At 44.1% G+C, this 23,866-nt stretch overlaps 1 protein-coding gene across 1 annotated transcript in view; it reads right to left on the bottom strand.

The window, feature by feature from the left end:
• Positions 1-1,122: 1,122 nt before the first annotated feature.
• Positions 1,123-23,866, bottom strand: part of ACAD11 (acyl-CoA dehydrogenase family member 11) — a 399,787-nt gene continuing 377,043 nt past the window's right edge. Inside the window, exons 19-20 of the mRNA XM_086942043.1 lie at positions 22,880-22,989; positions 1,123-1,727 (exon numbers count right to left, since the gene is read on the bottom strand). Of these exons, the coding sequence (XP_086798169.1) occupies positions 1,613-1,727; positions 22,880-22,989 (225 nt within the window). The 3' untranslated portion in view covers positions 1,123-1,612. The remainder of the gene's footprint in view (positions 1,728-22,879; positions 22,990-23,866) is intronic.

The raw sequence follows: 23,866 nt of genomic DNA, 5'->3' as shown, positions 1-23,866 counted from the left end.
GAGTTAGCATGAAAAAGCATGGCGCAAACCTGCGCACCACTACCTTTTGCGCTTAGCGTGTTTCTGCATGCTCCTTAACACCATGCGCAATCAGGTGGACTTCGCTTGGATTCTAAATGTCCTGTTTTACGATGTAAAACATATATTTACCTGGTTTTTAATGTTGTAATATTGACTTTGCATGATATCCTGCAAGTCCACCAAACTAGAGCATGACAAGAGGTGGCCCTACTCTGCACCCTAGCTCAATGCACCTTTAAGCACATATTGCACACTCAGCAACTTACGGCAATATTCCATAGGGCTTTATAGCTTTTCTCCTCAAAAGTAGCATAGTGCCTATCCCTGTAGAGAGGGCACGATAAAGCATTGTGGCCCTTTGCACCTAGCGCATGACTGCATGTCCACTGAACACCACATGCAATCAGTCTGACTCCCTTCGGATTTTTACCTTTGGTTTTACAATGTAAAATGTGATTTACTTATTTGGGTTTAATGCTGCAATGCCAACTTTGCGTTGTAATGATTTTAAATATTTATACAACAAAGACAATTCAATTTCAACTACTTCTAATGTATACAGGACCGCTTGAATGTCCCTTCTCTAGAGTAAGCACCACACATCTTTGGCAAACCTTAACCATCAGAAAAAGTCATCGCCAGTTACGTTTTTGTTAAGTGTGGTGTGAGTAAATACAACGAATACACTCTTATTTCGTACACCCTCTGATTTACAACCTCATGTTGTGGGGTCACCATCTGGGTCAATACGAAAACCTTTACTTCATAGGGTACGAATTTAAATTGCATTCTTTTCAAAAGCAAAATGGTATTTTTTCCATAAAATAGATATAGATTGAAAAGTCCATAGAAATTCATTAGTGGTTCTCACTAATGCAATTGAATTCGGAAAATACCATTTTGCTTTGACTTTATGCTCTGCTTCAAGGGATACTTTTGTGCTCCATTGTAGATTGACGATGCCAAGCTTTGGCATCTAGAACACACAATCCTGGAAGTTCAGTTTTGTATTTTGAGGGGAGATATCTTTGGTATATTATGTACGAGAGCATCTGAAAAGCAAGTGGAAATTACTAATTATAAACACACAAAATAAATAACTAGGATGAAGTCATCTTTATTTTACTTATGAATGTTCCGTATGGCTACATTCAGTAGCCGAAAAATATTACAAATATACAGTTATTAAAAATGAAATTAAGGCACATCATGTTAGGGATAATTACAAAAGGAGTTTATGTTGAAGGAATAGAGTTCTACCAGTCATGGCAAGAGTATGTCAGACATTTAAATTACCAGGCATCTTAATTACCAACATTGTTCAAACAGTGTCAGACAAAATGATTAAGCCTATCACTCTAACACAATTACATTTTCTTATTCATAGCTTACTAAGCCCATTCACAATTTGTAAGGCTATTTAATGGCAGGGGTATTTTATCAAGTATTCTTTAAAGTTATACGTCAGTTTTTTCATTCGAAATGATTTTCAGCCCCGGCTCCTAAATCATACTACACTGGCATTTTGTGAATATGATAATGATTGCCCTCATACAGGTCTTGTTTTATCGCACGCATCAGTTGCGCAGTTTTACATTTTCGCCATCAGTTGCTTGGCTTGTTCGCTCAACTCCATTTTTGCGACAGCTGATAAATGAACTTCGTCTGGGCCATCCGCTATACGTAAAGTACGAATAAGAGCGTACCTGCAACAGATAGTTTGTAATCTTTGTTACTTCGATCTACTACAAACAATACAATATTGGTAACACACATTATAAAACAACATTATATATACTTTAAAATATATCTGGCAGAAACCTCACTTCAACCTCACACACAACCCTAATAAAATAAACTGACATCTTTGCGTATTAGCATCCCCTTTTCATACTAGAATTGTGCTATTGCTTTTATACAGAGCAAGGAAGCCAGAACCTAGCTGTGCTTTTTAGACCTATTTTATCATCATAATGCCATTTTATACTGCATCTCTGTCTTAATTTGAGGGCTGATAAAAGCAGCTATCGATTTCACTAATTTCTGGAATTAAGAATTTCAATTTCTCTTATCAATAAGTAACTCTTCTCCAAGGCCTTTGCAGGTATTATGCTAACTATTTGATAAATGACCCTCCTATGATTGAGATAAGATGGGACTCGGTTAATGTGTATTGTCTCAAACCTCTCATTATTGAAGCACATACGAGACTGAAAGTCAGAAAGAGGAACTTGCCGGAGGTCTAAGCCGTGGAAGAGAAAAAAATCCATATATCTCAGACTTTCGCCTAAGTGAAAGGACAAGGACTAGCAATTGCTTCAACTCAAAACTTTGGATCTCCATTCCGATAGTATGAGAGTATCTTAGCAGAAGTAGCACCGTCATGATAATTCACGCTTGACATTGAGGTGCTAGATGTCAAGAGCACCTTTGTTTGGTATTCTGGTATGTTTTGACATTAAAGTTCTCTCGCAGCATTAAAGGATTCACTATTGAGAGTTTCAATGCTAAGGCAACTTGCCAAAAGGCAATTGCCTTACCTTGAGTTCAGATTCAGCATACTGCAGAGAAATGTTGAAGCACACAAAGGCAATGAGAAGGACAAAGTCAATGTATCAGCCATCAAACCATATGGAAGATATATCTAGCTTATAATGGTGCCCCTACCAACCACAAGCACAACCCATAACATTTCTCCCACCGCATGGTTGGCTCATGCCAGAGGCTTCAGAGACCTAAGAAAAGAAGACCTCGTAATAGAAAGTCTTGTTCCTCATGGACATACGTGATCAAGGGAGAAGGGATGTCACAGGCATGTCACAACAGATAAAGGTGTGATCATTGAAAAATTTCAGTTTCATGTGACCTGCATTCATTTCACCAGGGATTTCTCTATTTGAAAAGATTTTACTATTTTATGAGATCACAAATAGAGTGGGAGAAAAGTTCACATTGATACCTATATCTGTAAATACAGATACTTTTCACTTTTGAGGCCTTGCAACGTAAATCTCCAATAAGAGCTCTAGTTTCTCCATTATCCAGGCTCTTGCAACACCCAACAGATATACTTCTTGTACTGTCTTCCCAGAGAACAACAAAGAAAAGGCAGGACAAAAATTTCAAGATTGTAGATTAGGAATTCTTGTCCTGGGAGAATTATTTCTGGATTACGGGACTGTTTCTTGTTTTCACAAATGTTTTTCCTACTTTGTCATGGTCATCTCCTTCTCCCGACAAACAGTGCAAACATATATACCCTAAACGCACAAAGGTTTGCCAGTTTCTACATTACTTTGGGTGGTAACCTCCACAACCCTCCTTAGTTGCTACTTCAGGTACTCTGATTGTTTGCTGTCTACCGCCAAAGAGAAACGTGAAGGACTTCCAGGGAGCCTTGAAAGAACGGTCATCGCTAACCATATGATAAACTGTGGAAAAGACTCATCAGGACTGTCAGCCCATGTCGTGTTCAAGTGTGTACTATGGTTGCCACCTTGAGGTTCCGTGACGATCGTAAGTGGTGTTTTCGACTCGCACGAATATGGTCGAGTCTGGTATCTATGAACCGCAAATGACGAGTTTAGTGGGTGTGCGCGTTTTCGCTGTGCTAGCCTAAACCGTTCGTTTGTTTCGTGGGTTTCTACATCCGAGCCCACGGGTTCCATCTTAGATGCGGCATCCATTTTGTCTCTTGCCCTCAAGTAGCCAGCAAACGGACGCTGTCCGCTTTGCGACCCTGGGATTCCCAAGACTTTTGCGGAAGGCACGTTTCTTTTGAAAGTGTCTTTATGATGAGGGGGGTGATACTGAAAGGCAGATGGCCCCGCTCGAGGCTCATCTTGCCGTGTCGGTCTATTGTCTCAGTCGTGCATCTCATTAGGCACGTCCCTTTGATGCCTGCAGCTCGTGTTTCCCGATACCACCCCTTTTACACCCTTTCCGATCTCCCCACTGTTTCTGTCTTCCTCTGCACCTGTTTCTGTTCCTTCTTCGATCTGTTTACTGCTGATTGGAATGTACTAATGGTGGGAAGATGGGTTTTTACAGTTGGGAACCACCAAACGTTTCCGTACTTATGTTCCGGGCCTTGAATACATGAAAGCAACCCCTTATGGTTTTTATGATGGGAACCAAGTTGTAAACCTTTCTGTACCATGCTAACCTATGAGGAAAAACTGTATAAGAAGGAGCGACCCACAGTAGCAATTCGAATCAGACTCCACGACTTACACATGTTGTACTTCTTGTGACTTCTGTGTTCCCTGCAGTAATAAACCTCGAATCTTTGACGCCGAAGGAAGTGTCCCATGTCTCTGTCATTTGTACGCCGGAACAGGTTACCCACGAAGGTTTTAGGTGTTATCCCTGGCACCGCTGGGTCTTAGCAGAACCCAGTCCTTCAGTTGGCGCCCAACGTGGGGCTGCATCAGTGGTACCGGTCCAAGCCCGACGATCGTGAGGAACTTCGTGTGAAATCTCCGAGGGAAGGTGCACCCCGCTTCATCGATCCTGTTGTCGAAACAAGTGGCCCGACGACTTTTCCGCGAAGATTCCCGCCTCCTGACGGCTGCGACGGACTGCTGCCCTGACTGTAGACCTGTTTTGGCGCCTGGCGTAGACCTTGGTACAGCGAGACAATAGACGGGCCTTCCTGGTGACGCCATCGATCTTTGAGTTAAGTATTTGTGGGTCGCTCCCAGAGTCCTTAGTTGTGGGTGCTTAGTTGTTGCATGGTTCCATTGCATTTGTGGTTCTTAGTACTTGGTTCTTTGTTGTGATATTTGACGTCTGCAGTCGCCAAAAACCGAGAGTTTTTGCTCTTTGCAGGGACATTGTTAATCCTATAACCCTTGAAGTTTGTGAAACTCGGTTAGTGTGCAGGATGCCTAGCCGTAGTACTTTGTTCAGTTGCTTTGGTCGTTGTGGTGCGGATTCCCGACTGGAGGACTCGCGTCCGATACCTCCGATTGGAACTCCAAATTATGAATTGTATAGTAAGCACAGGTTAGGTCCGATTACATTCAATGAGTGTTGGGTTCGCTATACTAAAAAGGATGGTGAGCTTAGTTGGCCACCTCATGGTAGTTTTGAGACCCCGATTTTAGATAATCTTGAAGCTAAATTGTTTCAGAGGAAAGCAAGGCCGGCCATGTTTGATTCCTTTCGGTTGTGGCGTAAAGAAGCCAAACAGAAAGAAATCAAAGAAATTAAACGTAATAAGAGAGAAGGTATTATTACTACGGTAAGAAACGCAGAGCAGTTTCAGCGAGATAAGGAGGAAAAGGAAAAGGAAGTTTTCGATAGATTGCAGCGTATGTCTGTAGACAAGTGCTATCCTGCTTTACCGGCGGATACAGATTAAAAGGAGGAAGGTACAGAGGACTCTTTAATGTCTTATCTCATGAAGTCACCACCTCCATATGCACAGGGTACCGCAGTTCCTGTGGTTCCCCCTGTTCCTGTTCCTGTACCTGTTCCCCAACCTGTTCCTGTTCCTGTACCTCCAACTGTTCCTGCTCCTCTGCCTGTTTCTGTCCCTACTGCTCCTCCGCCTGTACTTCCTCATACTCCTGCTTCCACTGCCTCTACTGTTCTGGTTACTTCTGCTGTTCCTTCTGTCTCTGATACTTCTCTTGTTTCCCCGTTGTGTTACTCTAATACCCCGTCTACTGGACGTCGTGTCCCTTCTGTTGCTGCTAGTTTTTTCCATTCTCTTGGACCGATTCTTGAGTCCGCTGGTTCGGACGGTCCCCAAAGACGAATTCAGCTTCCCGGTAGTCGGGAACGTGACTGTCTATATGATATGGCGATGGCTTGGATGAAATATCCCCTTAGGAATCCTCCACGTGTGGTACTTGATACGTTCTCTCAGTTCAACGTACCGACACAGAGGTTCGTGTTTGAGGAGATGTGCAAGGTTTTGCGTGACCAAATATCGGTCGATGCGTCTGATGAAACATTGACTGCTCTAACTAATCTTCAGCTTCAGTTTGCGAACGGAATGATAGTGGGTAGCAATGTTCGACGTGCTGTCGAGCAGTTGCTATCTTTCCGTCCTTCTATCATGCCTAGAGCATTGTTTGTAGAAGATATTGAGGGTTCGTCAGCAACGCCTGGTCAGTATCCCATGCGCGAAGTTCCACCAGTGTGGATGCCTGGTGATGCACAGGCTGTTCCTATTATTCCGCCACACTTTCAGAGAGTATGGATACATCTTCCATGGAAACGATCGGAAGTTTTACAGGTAAAGCAATCTTTGCCTGACCCTCGCAAAAATCCTGCAGGGTATTACAAAGAATTATCGCAGCTTGTGGATGCTACGATAATGAATCTTGCCGATATCGATATGCTGTTTGGTAATGTCGTACCGCAACCGGTATGGGCAAAGATCCGTCAAGAAAACCATGTGGCAGAATTAGGTGGTGATTGGGCTGCTCTTATAGCGGCTGATGCCTTACAAGTTGGTGGGGCTAAACCTGAACAGCTGATTACAGCTTTGCCTCAGAGAATTATCACTCTTATGAAAACGCTTATGCCAGCCATGAAGGTGAATTGGGACAAACTGTCCGCCTGCAAACAGAAGAAGGACGAGAGTGTCTCTGATTTCTTTACGAGATTTGAGGAGGCATTCATTGATCATAGTGGTCAAGATATGGGTACTGAGGGTGGTCAGCGATTGTTTGTGGATAAGTTTGTCTCAAATTTGCTGCCTGACTTAAGCAACAAATTGCGTAATTCTGAAAGTGCGTGGGCTGTTTCTACTTCTGCTCAAATATTGGCTACAGCACAATATTATGAGAACAGAGAGAAAGAAGAGAATGACCGTGCTGATAAGAAAACGAAAGAACTCAAAACGAAAGTGCTGTTACAGCAAGCGTATCCTCCACGTTCGAATCAGAACGATTCGCAACAGCGGAATAGATCGCAGTCTCAGTCGAATAGATCACAATCTCGAAATGACTCCTCTTTTGACATATCTTCATTGGGGTACAATCAGTGTGCCTATTGTAGGAACGAGGGTCATCTGAAATTCGATTGTCCAGTCTTGCGCGATCGAAACAGCGGTAATTCATCTAGAGGAGGTCGCAGCGGCCCCCAACAAGCATCACGCGGTAGAGGCCGTGGTGTTCAGACTGACCGGTCCAATAATTCTTCCGATTCTAACAACTGTTTTGATCAGCGTGGATCATCACAAATCAGATCTGCTCAGTATAATGTAGACGATTATTATGTTGATCAGAACACTGATGATGGTAATTACTAGGACAGCCATGGACAAAGAGAGGGAGTAGTATCAGTTCCGGTCGATCAGAGTGGGCCTTACGTCGCAGTTGCCACCTCGGGCGTCGTTGAGCCTTTTCTGTTGGACACTGGTGCAGCGAAAAGTTCCATCATGCATTCGAAACTCCCTGGCGCACCTTTGTCTGGCTTAACAAATGTTTCCGTTGGATTCTCTGGCGCCCCTGTTAGTAATCCAGTTTCGCGCCTTTTGCCCCTTACAATTGGGCCTCGTGAGCTGAAAGCTCCTTTGATTTTGACTACCGGTTGTGGTTAGAATCTTTTGGGCCTGGATTTGCTGAAACGTCTGTATGCGACTTTGTATTGTTCTCCTGCGGGAGTAAAGCTTATATTGGGGGAGAGAGTTATCTCTCCTATGTACTTATCCATCGACAAGCTTCCGCCGGAATTGAGTTCTCTTCCTGCATCTTTGTGGGCAACAGGTCCCAATGACGTGGGCCTGCTCGACATTTCCCCTTATGTTGTTCATCTGAAATCTAATGTGCGTTTGCCACGTATTCCCCAGTATCGTATCTCCCTTGATGGCGAGCGAGCACTGTTAGCCATCATCTACGATTTGATCGAAAAAGACGTTATCGAAGAGACTCGGGGAAATGTGTGCAATAGCTCTGTGCTGCCCATTTTGAAACGCACTGATCCATCGAAACCCCCTGTTTATCGTTTTGTTATCGATTTACGGGAGGTGAATAAAATTGTGATTCCTCAGTTCCCTGTGGTGCCTGACATTACGGCTCTACTAACTCTGATTCCAGCCTCTGCATCTTGGTTCTCAGTGATCGATCTGAAAAATGCGTTTTTCAGCATCCCGATTGCTGAAGAGAGTAGGGACCTTTTCGGTTTCTCTCTTGGTGGCCGCAGTTTCAGGTTTAAACGTGCTCCTCAGGGCTACTGTGAGAGTCCATCGATATACAGCCAAGCCTTGAAGAGTCAACTTGATGCGTTTATGTTGCCGGCTGGTACGGCCTTAATCCAATATGTCGATGACTTATTGGTGGCTGCAGACACTCAGGACATTTGCAGAATCGCTACGGTATCGTTGTTGCAACATCTCTGTGACTTACATCACAAGGTGTCTCCTTCTAAACTTCAATATTGTTGTCAAGAAGTAACCTATCTAGGTCACTTATTGTCAAAGGAGGGAAGAAGGTTGACCCCAGAGAGAATTGCAGCGATTGCTCGTATGACTGTGCCAACAACTCAGAGAGATGTGCGTGCCTTTTTAGGTATCACGTCATACTGCAGGCAATGGATTCCAAATTTTTCATTGCTAGCGAAACCATTGGTGGCTCTTACATGCAAGGATGTTCCAACTCCTTTGCCATGGACGGAAGAATGTCAGAAAAGTTTTTCTGAACTGCGTGACGCGTTGTGTTCGGCTCCTGTGTTAGGTACCCCTGACTACAGTAAGCCGTTTACACTATACGTTCACGAGAGGGAAGGTTGTGCGTTGAGTGTTTTGACGCAACAATTCGGCGGTAAGCAGCGTCCATGTGCATATTTTTCCTCGACCTTGGACCCAGTAGCAAGAGCATTGCCAAGTTGTCTGAGGGCAACAGCGGCAGCTGCGGTGTCCATCCGACAATCTGCAGGATTGGTCATGGATAATATGCTTACGGTGATGGTTCCGCATGCAGTTGACACTCTCTTGAATCGTACGAAAACCCAGCACCTGACGAGTGCACGGTTGTCTGGGTACGAGTTGACGCTTCTGGCAAGTCACATTCAGATAAAGCGCTGTAATGTCCTGAATCCGGCGACGTTGTTGCCGATTACTATGGAGTTAGACGAAGTAGCGCCTCACGACTGCTACTTACGAACTGAGGAGGAAACAAAGGGTCGTGTGGACCTGAAAAATACTCCTTTAGAAAATCCCGTCGGGACTCTGTATGTGGATGGGTCGTGTTTTAAGTTGCCGAATGGTGATGTAACGACTGCGTATGCTGTAGTGACATTGAGTACGGTTGTGGAAGCTGCGAGATTGAATCAGAATTCTGCCCAGGCGGCAGAACTGATTGCCTTGACTAGAGCGTGTGTGTTGTCAAAAGGGAAACGGGTGAATGTGTTTACCGACAGCCAATATGCTTTTGGCGTCGCCCATAGCTTTGGACGATTGTGGCGAGAGAGAGGTTTTATGACGTCGCATGGCACTAAGATTCAGCATGGACAGCTTGTGAATGATCTTTTGGATGCACTTACTTTGCCTGAGCAGGTGGCGATTGTTAAATGTAGTGCGCATCAAAAGGTGATAGATGATGTTGGTCGTGGGAATGCGTTTGCGGATGAGACTGCTAAAGAGACTGCCCGGAACCTTAGCACGAGAATGTATGTGACGAGTTCGGTAAGGTGGCCTGCAGAAACTGGTATGTGTGAGGACACTATTGAGAGTGTAAGAGCGATACAGAACGAGGCCACTGAGATTGAAAAGACGAAGTGGAAAGAGAGTACGGGAAAGTTGGATGCGAATGGTTGTTGGATTGATTTGTCGGAGCATAAGAGATGGATGTTGCCGGATGCGTATGTGCTGGCTGTTGTGACGATGGCACACGGCTTGGCACATATCAGTGCGAAAGGTATCTGCAAGTTGTTATCCCCTGTATGGAAGAATGATGGTATTACTAAATGTGCTGAGAGATTGGTCAAGAATTGTATGATATGTATGATGTACAACCCTGGAAAAGTAACCCCTACACCTCCTGGCCATTTTGCTCCCCCTTCATGTCCCTTTGAAGTAATTCAGCTAGACTTCATCCATATGGAGCGATGCAATAACCTGAAGTACGTTTTAGTTGTGGTTTGCGCATTCTCCCGATGGATTGAAGCCTACCCTCTCAAAGATAACACTGCTTTGTCCACTGCGAAAATCCTACTGAAGGAATACTTTCCTCGGTATGGAATGCCACGGATTGTATGGTCTGATAACGGAAGTGAGTTTGTGGGGAGTGTGATGAAGAGTGTGTGTAAGGGCCTTGGAATTACTCAAAAATTCCATAGCGCCAATCATCCTCAGTCAGCGGGTTTGGTTGAGGGGTATAATGGCACGCTCAAATTAAAGTTGGCGAAGATTCAGGTTACGACTGGTCTTTCGTGGCCTGACGCTTTGCCTCTAGCTCTTTTGTCAACTAGGGCGACCCTACACTCCCGAGTAGGGCTCAGTCCCTACGAAATAGTGTTCGGTCGTCCTGCAAATGTTTGGGGGGTCCCTAGACCGAGTGTGTTTTCAGATCTTGAGTACCCAATGTTGATCGATTATCTTCATGATCTGACTGCTAAACTGAGGTTAATTCATCAACAGGTCTTTCAAGCACTGCCGACGCAGACGGAGGGTCCAGGCCACCAGCTCCAGCCCGGAGACTGGGTGGTAACCCGAAATTTCGGAAGAAAACGAAATCTTGAACCTCGCTTTACTGGACCCTACCAGGTGTTACTCGCCACGAGGACTGCTGTTCGTTTGGAAGGTCGTAAGCATTGGGTGCATGCCACCCACACCAAAAAGGTACCTATACCTTTATCAGCAGACTCGTGGGTGAGGAAAGGCATTGCTTCATCGGAAACAGAAACGGCACAGACATTTGTCCCTTTTAGCGACGCCCAGCCTGTTGGAGAGCCCTCAGTGCAGCAGAACGACATTGTTGAACCCTTACCATCAAGAAACTCAAGAACTGAACAATTGACTGATCAGCAGAACTCTGTCCCACCATCGGATCAGTTGTTTGATGAACAGACACGTCCCGGGAGAAGCCGATACTTTTTGCGATCCAATCGCAAGGACTAATAAAAGAAAGCTTTTGCTTTCCCCCTTTTGACATCCGCATTACCCCGTTGATACCATTCAGTCTGAAAACACTCGTATGATTTTGGTTTTGTAAATATTGTGAGTTTGTTTCCACATATGTGTTTTGCTTCCACAGCTAGGAGATTTTGTATATATTTGTAAATAAATACCTTGCATTCGGGTGAGCCGTAGGGCCGCGCGTGTACTTCCTTCTGGTTAGTAGGTCTTGACACTAGGTCAAAGGCTGTCGGTTCCTGGGAACTCCTGGGGATTGACTACTGCTACACAGAACGAAGTGCGTCAAGAGACGTTGCGGACGGTTTTAGAGGATGCCGTTCTCTAAGCTAGTGGATTTGGAACAAGCTCAGGCGCAAAGATTCAAGTTGCAGCAAATCACTCATACCAAATGCTTCATGTTTCAAGTGTTCCTTCTGTTCCTAACTGTTTCTTCGCTATTGGTGGGTGGGGTGTATTATCTGATATTGACGTTCTTGCCTTCTGCCTCACCTACCCCTTCTCCTGAACCTAAAACTACCTCCACTGTTTCTCCTCATTCCTTCCACATCTTACCCCAACACAAGCAGGTTAGACGTGCGGAATTTATGAACCATTCCTTCATTCAGCTCCTTCATCAACATCAGTTGGTGGTTAACACTACCAATTGTTGGGTGTGTGGGTTGATGCCACATACCACCGATAAGGGAATTCCATACCTGGTCCTTCCTTATAGTTCCCAGGGTTCAGCTCGAGCATTCCAAACAATGTTTCGAAGTGCACTAGATTCCTACCCCAATCGAGAGCCACGTCCTTCGCACTTTGGTCCCGGTCCGTACCACAAGCCTTTGGCTATAGCGATCGCTGATTTAGATAGGGATATCTATGAGCCGTCGCTCATCCCAGAGGAAGAGGTGCGAGCCTATAGGGATCTGAGTGAGGCGGAGTATAGTGCGCTCATGGGTGAAAGACAGCTTAGAAGCTCGTCTCCAATATGGATCGTACCCCACCTTGGTAATTTCTGTCTAAAAGGTCGTGGCCGAAGACCGAGAGCACATCTTGGAGAGAGTGCTTGCTCCGAGACGTATGTCTTGCCGATGCTCTCTTCCCCTGTGTTTCTGACTGCCAAGGGTACGTACTTTGTTTGTCATGATCGTGCGTACACGTGGTTGCCCTCCGACTTTGCGGGCACATGCTACATTGCAAATTTGTTGCCACCGACTTTTACAGTCGCCTCTGATTACCACAAGACTCGAATTGTGAGGGGCGTGATTAGCGAAGAGGACACTGCCAGTCAAGAGGCAGGAGACTTTTTCAAGGGTTTCTTTCCGTTTTGGGGACCTATGGTCAATAGTAGGAACCTGAGACAGTTGACCCGAGTAGTGGAATCGACAGCTAATATCACTGCCACTGCCCTTGGCAACATTACAGCAGAACTTCAGGCGGATAGGCTTATGACATTACAAAACCGTATGGTTTTAGATGTTGTCTTAGCAGATCGAGGTGGAGTATGTAAGGTGATCCATTCGAGCTGCTGTATTTTCATCCCAGATAACGCTCCGACTGTCTATCAAGCCATTTCGAAGTTGCATAAGATCTCCGAGTCCATACACGTGGACGTAGGGGATTGGACGCTACTTGGGTGGTTTTGGGGCCTAATGTCGACTTGGGGTTGGAAAATTCTGATGATCATCGGGGCTGTTGTAGCATTCCTGTTCACGTGTTGTCTTTGTGTGCAGTGTGGTCCTGCCTTATGTGGCCTCTGTGCTACGACGTGTATAAGACAGCCGCCTGTTACCAAAGGAACTCTGATGGATAGAATTATGTTGCAGCAACATCTGGATGGTCTGATGAATATCGAGTATGATTCCGACTAGTGCTTGCCTACATGAGGGCAAAAGGAGTGTCTGAGGTTCCGTGACGATCGTAAGTGGTGTTTTCGACTCGCACGAATATGGTCGAGTCTGGTATCTATGAACCGCAAATGACGAGTTTAGTGGGTGTGCGCGTTTTCGCTGTGCTAGCCTAAACCGTTCGTTTGTTTCGTGGGTTTCTACATCCGAGCCCACGGGTTCCATCTTAGATGCGGCATCCATTTTGTCTCTTGCCCTCAAGTAGCCAGCAAACGGACGCTGTCCGCTTTGCGACCCTGGGATTCCCAAGACTTTTGCGGAAGACACGTTTCTTTTGAAAGTGTCTTTATGATGAGGGGGGTGATACTAAAAGGCAGATGGCCCCGCTCGAGGCTCATCTTGCCGTGTCGGTCTATTGTCTCAGTCGTGCATCTCATTAGGCACGTCCCTTTGATGCCTGCAGCTCGTGTTTCCCGATACCACCCCTTTTACACCCTTTCCGATCTCCCCACTGTTTCTGTCTTCCTCTGCACCTGTTTCTGTTCCTTCTTCGATCTGTTTACTGCTGATTGGAATGTACTAATGGTGGGAAGATGGGTTTTTACAGTTGGGAACCACCAAACGTTTCCGTACTTATGTTCGGGGCCTTGAATACATGAAAGCAACCCCTTATGGTTTTTATGATGGGAACCAAGTTGTAAACCTTTGTGTACCATGTTAACCTATGAGGAAAAACTGTATAAGAAGGAGCGACCCACAGTAGCAATTCGAATCAGACTCCACGACTTACACATGTTGTACTTCTTGTGACTTCTGTGTTCCCTGCAGTAATAAACCTCGAATCTTTGACGCCGAAGGAAGTGTCCCATGTCTCTGTCATTTGTACGCCGGAACAGGTTACCCACGAAGGTTTGAGGTGTTATCCCTGGCACCGCTGGGTCTTAGCAGAACCCAGTCCTTCAGTTGGCGCCCAACGTGGGGCTGCATCAGTGGTACCGGTCCAAGCCCGACGATCGCTTCTCCCACCAGCCATTTCAAATATTAAAGTACAAAGGCTGCAGCAACAACAAAAGCCTGCTTTGCAGCAGCAAAGACAAAAATGATTGATCAGGGATACAGGAAAGGTCTTAATCAATCCGCCTCCATCTGGTAGTACCTCATGAAGAAGGAGCACGTCCAATCATCTTCCAGTATCCCAGAGTATACCAAAAGACAAATTGGTACTAGATGGATATGATTAGACTAAATCAAGTTTCAGAATTCTCAACCAATCATTCCAGCTGGGTCCTCATTGCCTCTTCTCTACTGGCTCGTTATTGTAGTTTTGGTACTTACTCACAAATAAATGTCCAAGCAGTAATCTGGCCATTTTACATCTTAACACCACAAACAAGTGAAACAGCCAAATGCATTTTGTAGTGTTAACATTCAGCTCTTACTGGGTCTATTAACAAGATTGAAAATGATGCTTTCCATAAGTATGTTTTCTTTTAGAAATGAAAATGTTATTCAAGAAAATCTTTTCCACGATCCTGAAAATATGATGAAATATTTTAACGTTTATGAATGTATTCTACCAGAATAAGGAGACACAAAAATATTGCTGCAATATACTGAGTACAAAAATATTGTGATGGTATGCACCTTGATGGTACATATATTTAAGGTACATGGATGTTGATTTAAGTATAGCAAATCTAAACCTAACTATATATACTTACCGTCACAAAATTTTGAACTCGATTTTTCAGCCAGAATATTTTTATCTCTCAATATTGTTGTTCTTGTAAAAGCCTGGTTATCATCCTTACCCATGCTGGCCTGCATGATGTGTTGCATCATGAACATAAAGGCTAAAGAAGGATCACTTCCCTTCCTGTAGTCCTTTGCATCACTTCATCCTCATTTTTAACAACATCCTCTATTCACCAAACTATTTTGTGGAGCCTCTGACCCCTCCTGGTATCAAATCATAAAGCTTTAGTCCTCTATTGAGACAGCTTTCTCTCATGTCTCAACAAGCCATAATCACCTTCCTCAACCTAAGGGCCACCTTTGATACAGATGACCACTAGATCCCACTCAACATTCTTAATCTTTCTCAGTACTTATGATAGCTTCAATGGCTATCCTCTAACCTCTAAATAGTTCTTACTCGGTCTGCTATTACTCAGCAATCTGTCCCTCTCTCTCTGCATGCATCATCTCCGTAGACACAACTTTTTCTGTTATAGTTTGTTCTCCTTCCACTCACTAACACCTCAACTATACCCTCAAGTTTTGAACTATTTTGCCGCAATCAAACACTCAATGGCTTTACGATATGTCATGTTCAAATTATCCAAAACACAGAATATCTATTTTCCTGCTTTGTTTAACAAATTATTCCTGACCCTAGTTATCTTTATCCCTCGTGATCTTACTACTGACCCCTCTCACAGGAACCTTGTGGTGCTCCCTGACACAATAATAACCCACGCATCAAAATATCAAGTAATCATCATCCAAACAAATCTCTTCTTACTTCTTATTGTACAACTCCAAGTCATTCAAACACACTTCTAAAAGAGAGTGAGACCGAAACAATAGCTTGTTTGTGAGACTCCCAAAGTACACTTTTTTCCACCTTGACAGAGTAATTAATTAAATTTGCACTCTTCCCAAATGCTAGTCCACCTCTCTCGGCCATTTATGGACCTGATTACTTTTCACTAAGTGCAAGATGCGTGCGATGGCTTTCATATTGATTTGTTGATTATTCCCCCTTACTTTGATATAAATCTTAGTACTCACTTGCTCGCCATATTTACTGTGTTACTTGAATTCAGACCACACCCTTTCTCTGTGCCTTTAGGATTGCTCTCAAAACTCGCCTCTTTAGTCCAGAGTCCACCCACACCGGAACACCTAACCCGAGGCTGCCCTCTCTTCCATCAACTCCTTGAATAATCCCTTAAACGTTAAAGAGTTAGCAATCTTCTTATTACTACCCACTTAGGATATACGGTCATCTCTGAACTCCTCAGTCTTTGGCAATTGCCCAATCTATTTTTCTTATTAAGTAACATAATTAATTTCTTATGATTTGTTTGAAATGCTCTTTCCTGTACTCATGTAAAAGAAGTATACTTGTGCATGGATATGTTTACCATTGCTGGGTGATATTTTGAGAGCATTGTTCACTGTAGCCTCTTCAATACCAGCAGGCCTACCACCACTGCCGAGATGATCAGCGCATACAGCATGTGTTTCAGTCTTAAGCAAGGGGTGCAAGTTATAGTTTCAAGATTGGCCCGATTTAAGTGAATATCGGAGAGCGAGAAGGTACTGGTTGGTGCCCTTATGCAAAAACATGCGAATCACACTTTGTATGCAAGCCTTACGCATACTGAGAACGGATTTGTCATCTGTAGTTGTTTTTGCTGTTGCTAAATATTTGGCGGCGGTGTGGCTAAAATGTAGGGGAGTGCTGAATGTTATTCAAAACTGTTAATGCATATGCACTTTATAAAGACATATATCTAATTGATTTTTGTAAACACAATGGATTGTTTGGTAATCCCTGTCTTCCAGATCTTCGATTGCTGAAATGGATACTGTTTTTAATGTTTTTAAAGATTGGACAAATGTTGTTTTTATGATTGTATGCTTGTCTTTTATGGCATGTACTGCCGAAATAAAGAAATAATATGATGATATATATCATATTTGCAAGGACCCTGTATGATTGAAGCATATTTAATAAACTTTAAGAAATACTAAAGGGTGATGAAAAACCATCGGTAAATCCACCAACAGACACCTGCAAATGTATTGATAGCCAAAAAAGGCACTTATCTGCATGCTCGAAGCAAGTGAGAATGGTTTCTCCAACTCCAGGTCTTTGTTTACACCACATACAGAGGGCACAGCAGTAAAATAGTGGCAGCCTAAGAGGAAGCTACTTTAAAAGTTTTGTCTTTGGTTAGTTTCACTCATTTCGCTTTGTCTGCACTCTACAAAAAGGAAGCTGTTGGATCATGTTTTTGAAAAAAAGGTGGAATGTTAAGGACCCAAGGATTGGTATTATCAGCAGTCTTATTTAGTGCACATAAACAAAACTAGGCACCAGTGATTTCTCAACATAACACACATTTAGTGAGGCAACAGTGAAATAAATCTGCAACTGCAGATAAGATGAGCAGATCAATTAAAACTAAGTGACCAAAGCATATCCGTTTCTGGATAAAAAGAATTATCTTGCTCTGAAAAGCAAACAACAATTTTTTTGTGGTGGGTCTTAGCCAGGAATATAATACATTTTCACTGGTTCAAAGCCCGGGATGAGATTCAGGTTTCAGTGGTAATTCTATTCCTCTAGCCTATCTATGGAGTGAAAATTACTAGGCCGTTGGTGTTACACCACCTAGATGACTTTAACAGCATCGAGGCATGCACCCTCAAAAATATAAAAAGTGAACAAATGCAATCAGTCTTTCATTTGCCTTAAAATATCTCATTTGGCTTCTGATGGACCGGATAATCAAATCAAATAAATTAAAGAGATTGTGAGTCATGTTCAATGTGTACCATGGTGTGTGGTTGGATAATCCTCAGAGCTGAGCCTTGGATTCAGCACAACAGTTAATTAAGCCAAATTCAAACAAAACAGACAGAAAGCCAAATGTGTCTCTTGTAGGTAGATTGTAAAAAACGACAGGAGTGTAACCCATAAACCACGTTGAGATTAGGGTAAGTACATGAAAATAAACAACAATATCCCAGCTGGTGTTATTTGGAAGGCAATTTGAACAGGTATACTGGAAGTATTACGCGCACGGAAACAAGGAGACTCAATTAGTTTTTTAAGCATGCTCATGGCATCGTATAATTAAAGAACAAATAAAAATGTGATATACACTTGTGACAGCACTGTACGTCAATAAATAACAAAACAATCCGAATTGGACTTGGTGCTAAACATGTGAAGGTGACACAAGAAGTGGCGACGCAAGTGACAATTGTGATCAGCAGGAACGGCGCTTGGTGTCAAGGTGCTTGAATATATACAGTGAATCAAGTGATAGTTGTGGCTCAAAATAAATTGCAATGCGAAAAATCTTGGTAGATTTGATGTGTTATTTTGATAAAAGCCACACTGGGGACTGCGCCATCTATTGCGCTGAATGGCCGACGACGTTTTGATCCTCTTTCGTCAGGATCATCTTCAGGACCAGGTTGTAATTTGAAAACGGTGCTGTACAGGGAGGAAAGAGAGAGGGCAAGGGTGGGGGAACGGAGGGTAGAAGGCAGGCGCAAGCGCGAGAGCCCGGCGGTGATGTGGGCTGCAAGGGGAGGGGTTGGCCAGAGGGTGACATTACATGAGGCTATGTAAATGAGGTGGAGCAGGTAGAGGAGTGGTGAGGAGGTTAGTACAAAGGGAGGAGTAGGGGTCTGGGACGGTAGGAGGGGGGAACAGGGTATGTGGACCCTGATGGAAGGGGTGAAGGAGGAAGATGGAGGGTGGGCGGTGGAACGTGGGAGGGAGAAGGCAGAAATGCAAGGCATGTGCCTATGGCCGTTGGAAAGACCAGACTGAGCCTAAGGAGGTAGATTGGCATGTGGCGTTGTGACGGGAAAAGGTTGAGTCACGGTAAAAGCAGAGGGGTGCGGGACGACTCAAGTAGGGCGGTGCAACTCGCGTCTACGGAGCACCTGCAGGGTAAGGGAGACACCATGTAGAGTCGGACTGAGGATGGGAAGGGATCGGTGAGGCTGAGTGGCATCACCGGGTTGCAGCGAGGGGAGGTGAAATGGATTACCTGAGAGGAGCTGTGAGAGTCAGGACGGCTCGATTGGAGTGTGGTGAATCACGTCTGGGGAGAACCTGTGTAATGAGTGGAACAACCATGATCGAACGGACTATGTGGGGGAGCGATCGATACAGCAGAGGTGCGCCAATAGGGTTACCTGGCTATGTAGTGGTATCTCGAAGCGGGTGCCAAAAACTCTATGAGGCGAATTGACCCATGCACGAGTTCAATGGAGGTGCGGTGGGAGGATCCTGGATTAAAGGCACCTGAAACAAAGTAAACGGAGGCGGGGAGCTCAGAAGAGGCTCCGCTGCGGGCTACAATATGCTGGATGTGGGAGTATGGCCGCTAGGGGGGGTTAGGGCTTACCTAGAACTGAGCGGAGCAGCGTAAAGCGGTGAATTATCCACTGTTGGTGATCAATGGAGGTTCGGTGGGCGGTGCCTGTATTAAGCGAACTTGAAACAAAATAAACGGAGGCAGGGAGCTGAGAAAGTGCTCCGTTGCGGGCAACAGATTCCTGGATGTCGGTACATGGCCAGTCGGGCGAAGTTGGCTTACCTCATGCTGAGTGAATCAGCGGGGGACGGCATAGACTCACCACGTCTGTGTGCAGAGTACCAGGAGGGGAAGGAGGCCGATCAATAAGAGACCATGGCTGCTTCCGGGATGTGAACGTGATGTGGTCACGTGGGTGGAGGTGGGGTAAGTGCGACGTGAGGGGCTGAATGAGACGTGTGGGCGGGGAGAAGGAAGGAGGGACGGCGAGAGAGTGGAATGAGACCTGGTGAACAATAAAGTATTTCAACACCCCTTTGTCAATGGTGTTCATTTAACCATTGAATAATAAACAAGCTGATGCGAAGTTGCAATAGATCTCACAATTGGGATATATAAACATTGAAATATACATTGTGAATTAAAAGTGCAAATTAGTGTATGACAGGACAGATAGGCAGATAATGAGTCGAATTGGTCATTCCGATTTAGGTGGAGGACGGAAGTTGAGGAAAAGATATATTAGCAATATGACACAAATGGTACAGTAAGGAACATTTCAATTGGAGGAAATCAACATGGGAAACAGGGTATTTCAATATCACTGGTGTCATGGTGTTCATATAGCCGTTAGAAGGCAACAAACAAATCGATTCGGAGAAGGAATACATCTCACAGTTCGGGAACAATTGCAATTAATGTTAAAAAGGGACAACAAACTTTTGTATGGCGGGAAGGAACAACATGAAAGGACAGAAAATCGTGATACAGATAGAGGGCAAGAAGTCGCTGCCTGAGAGGTGTTTAGGCGGTTCAGTAGGGTAATCAATAGTCGGTTTCTAAAGAGCAGGGAATGGTTAGATAGCAATGGCGCTGTTCCATTCATCAGTTGTGTTAAGACCATGGTTCACTGAGTTGCATAAAGTAATCCATTTGCATTCACACCTGTTCAGGAAGGGTTTCATGTCTCCCACCCTGGTTGGTAACGTCAGCTTGCCTATCACCTGCCAGTTAATGTCAGTATCTCGGTGATTCATCTCCAAATAGTGTGTGACCAAAGGTGCAGTGAGGACTTTGCAATTGATACGACTTTTATATTGAATGATTCTTTGCTTAACCATCTGTGTGGTATGGCCCACATAGATCAAGTCGCATGGGCAGTGGATGGCGTATACCACGTTCTGTGATCTGCAGTTGGTGTGGTTTTTGAGTTAATATGTTTTGTCATTATATTTGAAATCCTTGGTATTCAGAGTGAGGTCGCACACACTGCATTTGTAGTGTCCGATGATGGGTGCGAGTCCCCAAGAGGCGGTGATGGTATGTTTGTCTGCTGGTTTATCTGGCCATGTGATCGCATGTACAAGTGTGAGGCTAGGTTTTCTCTGCGTTGATAGGAAAAGAGGGGTGGTTCTGTGAAAGATTTGTAGGGGCGCAGCATGTGCCTGCCTTCCACCCTCCCTTCCCCCACCCTCACCCTCTCCTCGCTGTACAGCACCGTTTTCAAATTACAACCCGGTCCTGAAGATGATCCTGACGAAAGACGATCGAAACGTCGTCGACCGTTCAGCGCAATAGATGGCGCAGTCCCCAGTGTGGCTTTATCAAAAAAACACATCAAATCTACCAAGATTTTCGCATTGCAATTTATATTGAGCCACATCTATCACTTGATTCACTGTATATATTCAAGCACCTTGACACCAAGCGCCATTCCTGCTGATCACAATTGTCACTTGCGTCGCCACTTCTTGTATCACCTTCACATGTTTAGCACCAAGTCCAATTCGGGTTGTTTTGTTATTTATTGACGTACAGTGCTGTCAAAACTGTATATCACATGTTTTCTTTGTTCTTTAAATATACGATGCCATGAGCACGCTTAAAAAATTAATTGAGTCTCCTTGTTTCTGTGTGTGTAATACTTCCAGTATACCTGTTCAAATTGCCTTCCAAATAACACCAGCTGGGATATTGTTGTTTATTTTCTTGTAGGTACATAGCACTCACATGCGGAATACACAGGACTCAAGAGGGCATCCTCTAACTCAACTGCATTTAACCGGAGAACAACTTAGTACTACAACATTTTCAACAATATGAACCCACAGAATTGACCACATTAGGAGCAATACTGCTTCATGTCAACCGATCCACTTCTATCACTAGAAAAAAGCCACTGGAACCAACCCTCCAACTACCAGAGATCAGATCCCACTGTACTCTAGAGACAACGAACAGCAAACTCACTCAAATTTGTTTTCAGTGTTTGTAAAGATCATTACCCGTTCATGCAGTCTAGCACTATTATGTAGCTTATCCTACTGTGAAAATGTCTCACCATCCATTCTAGATTTCCAATATGTGAGAATGACTGTCTACCAATTCCGGCATTCTACCATGATGTAAGGCTAGGTTTTTAGGTCGACTCCTCTAATAATTGTGCAAAATGCCTTAAAGTCTACCTTGAGTTTCACTAGTAACCAGTGGCAAATTTTCAGAAAAGAAGAAGACTAATCTTACTTATTATCAAACAGGCTGCAGTATTCTTTAGTGACAAATCACATTTTTTATTGTTTTCTTATCAGAAAAAGTTCATGTTTGAAAGGGTTAGTCCAAGGAAAAAGACACAATATCCAGGTTTTCTAACTGACTGTTTTAGCAGACAGACTACTCTGCATAGGAGAGCTCTACTTATTGGTCTGATTTGTAAGACAATCCAGCCAGAATATTGACTACATAATTAATGGCTTACGGCCACCACAGATGACCAAAACTGAACATACCCATGCTGACCATTCACTCAAGTTAATAATCACATTTAACAAGTAAACATCTACAAATAGGTAGATGACTTTTTGAGTTGAAGATGCCAGTCTAAACATCTAAAGCCATAAAGCTTCACAAGTCTTTTCAACCATTGGCCCACTATGCTCTGTTCAACATAACTGCAGCACTAATGTCACAGAACCACCAGAGCTGTTATTGAAAAAGGCAGTGAAATCTGATTCCATGTATCCTGTAGTCTCTAAAGATCTGGTATACCAGTGTCATGCTTTATCTTTTCATCTTATATTGCCTTATTTAAGGTTTGTCTAAGGGGTGCTCCTCACCCTGCTAACCCCTGTTTTTTACTGCTCAACTTATAGTTGAGGATAATGCTGAGTTATCTTCACCTGAGCCTTCACCGACCTAGTGGTCAAATCTTCTATGGACTGCTGGGTCACAGTGACAGGTGATCCTGCCCTATTTAGGATATGATTACCATTGTATCTTTTACCTGCCAATTTCCGCAATACAGGAAAATATTAGATGGCCTCCCATGTGTATGGGAGATGGGGGGGCGGGGGGGAATGCTCTCCAGGAGTTGTGGACATTTACTCTTTGTACTCCTCTTTGGAGCAATTAATTTTCTCTGACTTGCTGTGATGGGAGTCACAGTGGCAGAAACTCCATGTACAGTAGAGAGATGTATGCCAGGCAGGTGGGAATCGCCAAATTTGGTATGCGGCCCCCTTCAGCACAGTGGCAGGGGTTGTGATCTCGGACACCCTGGCTGGCTGAAAGGCCTCCGGCTGAGGTTTAAACAAGGCCAATAGTTTACACAATTTTCTGTGAGATTAACATTGTTAATTGACTGTACTCACATGAGTGCTAATGGAAAATCCTGGCATACACCAGCTGCTCCACATACTTGGATAGCGTTGTCTATGACCTTAGTGGCCATTCTTGGAGCCACGATTTTTATCATAGCAATCTGTGAAAACAGAATCAGTTAGTTAATAGCAATTACAAGCCCAATACCAGCAAAAATATATAAGCACTCATTGAAAAGAAAGCAAACATACTTTTAAGTATGCAGGAACTGTATAAAAGGCATACTGGAATATTGAGGTCAAAAACATAAGAAGAAAAGTTCACTGAGATAACGAATGACAATAAATGGTTAACTAAATGCCTTAATAAGGAATATATTTCAGCATATATGCTAAAGGCTAAGAGAGCTTGACCAAGGAAAGAGGGGCATAAAAACAACTCGAGAAGAAGCACTAGTTTCACAGTCCACCAGTGTTCCATGCATTCTGTTTTCATATCACCAGAAAGCCTCCTTTCATGTGTATGAATGTAAAGTATTGTGCACCTGTATGTACATACAACACTTGTATAACACTGGTCTCAGCTGCTGTCAATGAGAGCATGAGAACATAAACCTGGAGCCAGCAGTGGCCCGTGCAGGTAAGCGCAGTGGGGAGGAAAGGCCAGGTTAGGAGGGGGGGGGGGGGGGGGGATTCGGCCAACGACCACGAGGGAAAATTAAATAAATAATTACTTTTCTGTCGTCTGTCGAAATTCCCCCCTCCCCTCCCACCTGGCCACACTGCTCTTACCTGCATGGGCCACTGCTGCCTGGCGTTAGGTGAGAGAAGGAGAAGGGTGGTGAGAAGCGATACAGAATGAAGGGAGGATTGACTTGGTCAAAGTCCATTCTTCAAAATATCCTAATCACAGTCATCTTAGTTATACAGATCCATACAAATGAGTGCATTTACCCACGTCTAGCTTTCCCTAGCATCAGGGAGGCGTCTGGCCTTTTCCGTGCCTCTACATGTGACTTGAAGGCAAGGACGACACTG

This window comes from Lissotriton vulgaris, chromosome 10 (assembly GCF_964263255.1).
Source record: "Lissotriton vulgaris chromosome 10, aLisVul1.2, whole genome shotgun sequence".
NCBI classification, from domain to species: domain Eukaryota; kingdom Metazoa; phylum Chordata; class Amphibia; order Caudata; family Salamandridae; genus Lissotriton; species Lissotriton vulgaris.
Note: the sequence above shows the minus strand (reverse complement) of the source record. Positions and strands in the feature narration are given on the sequence as shown.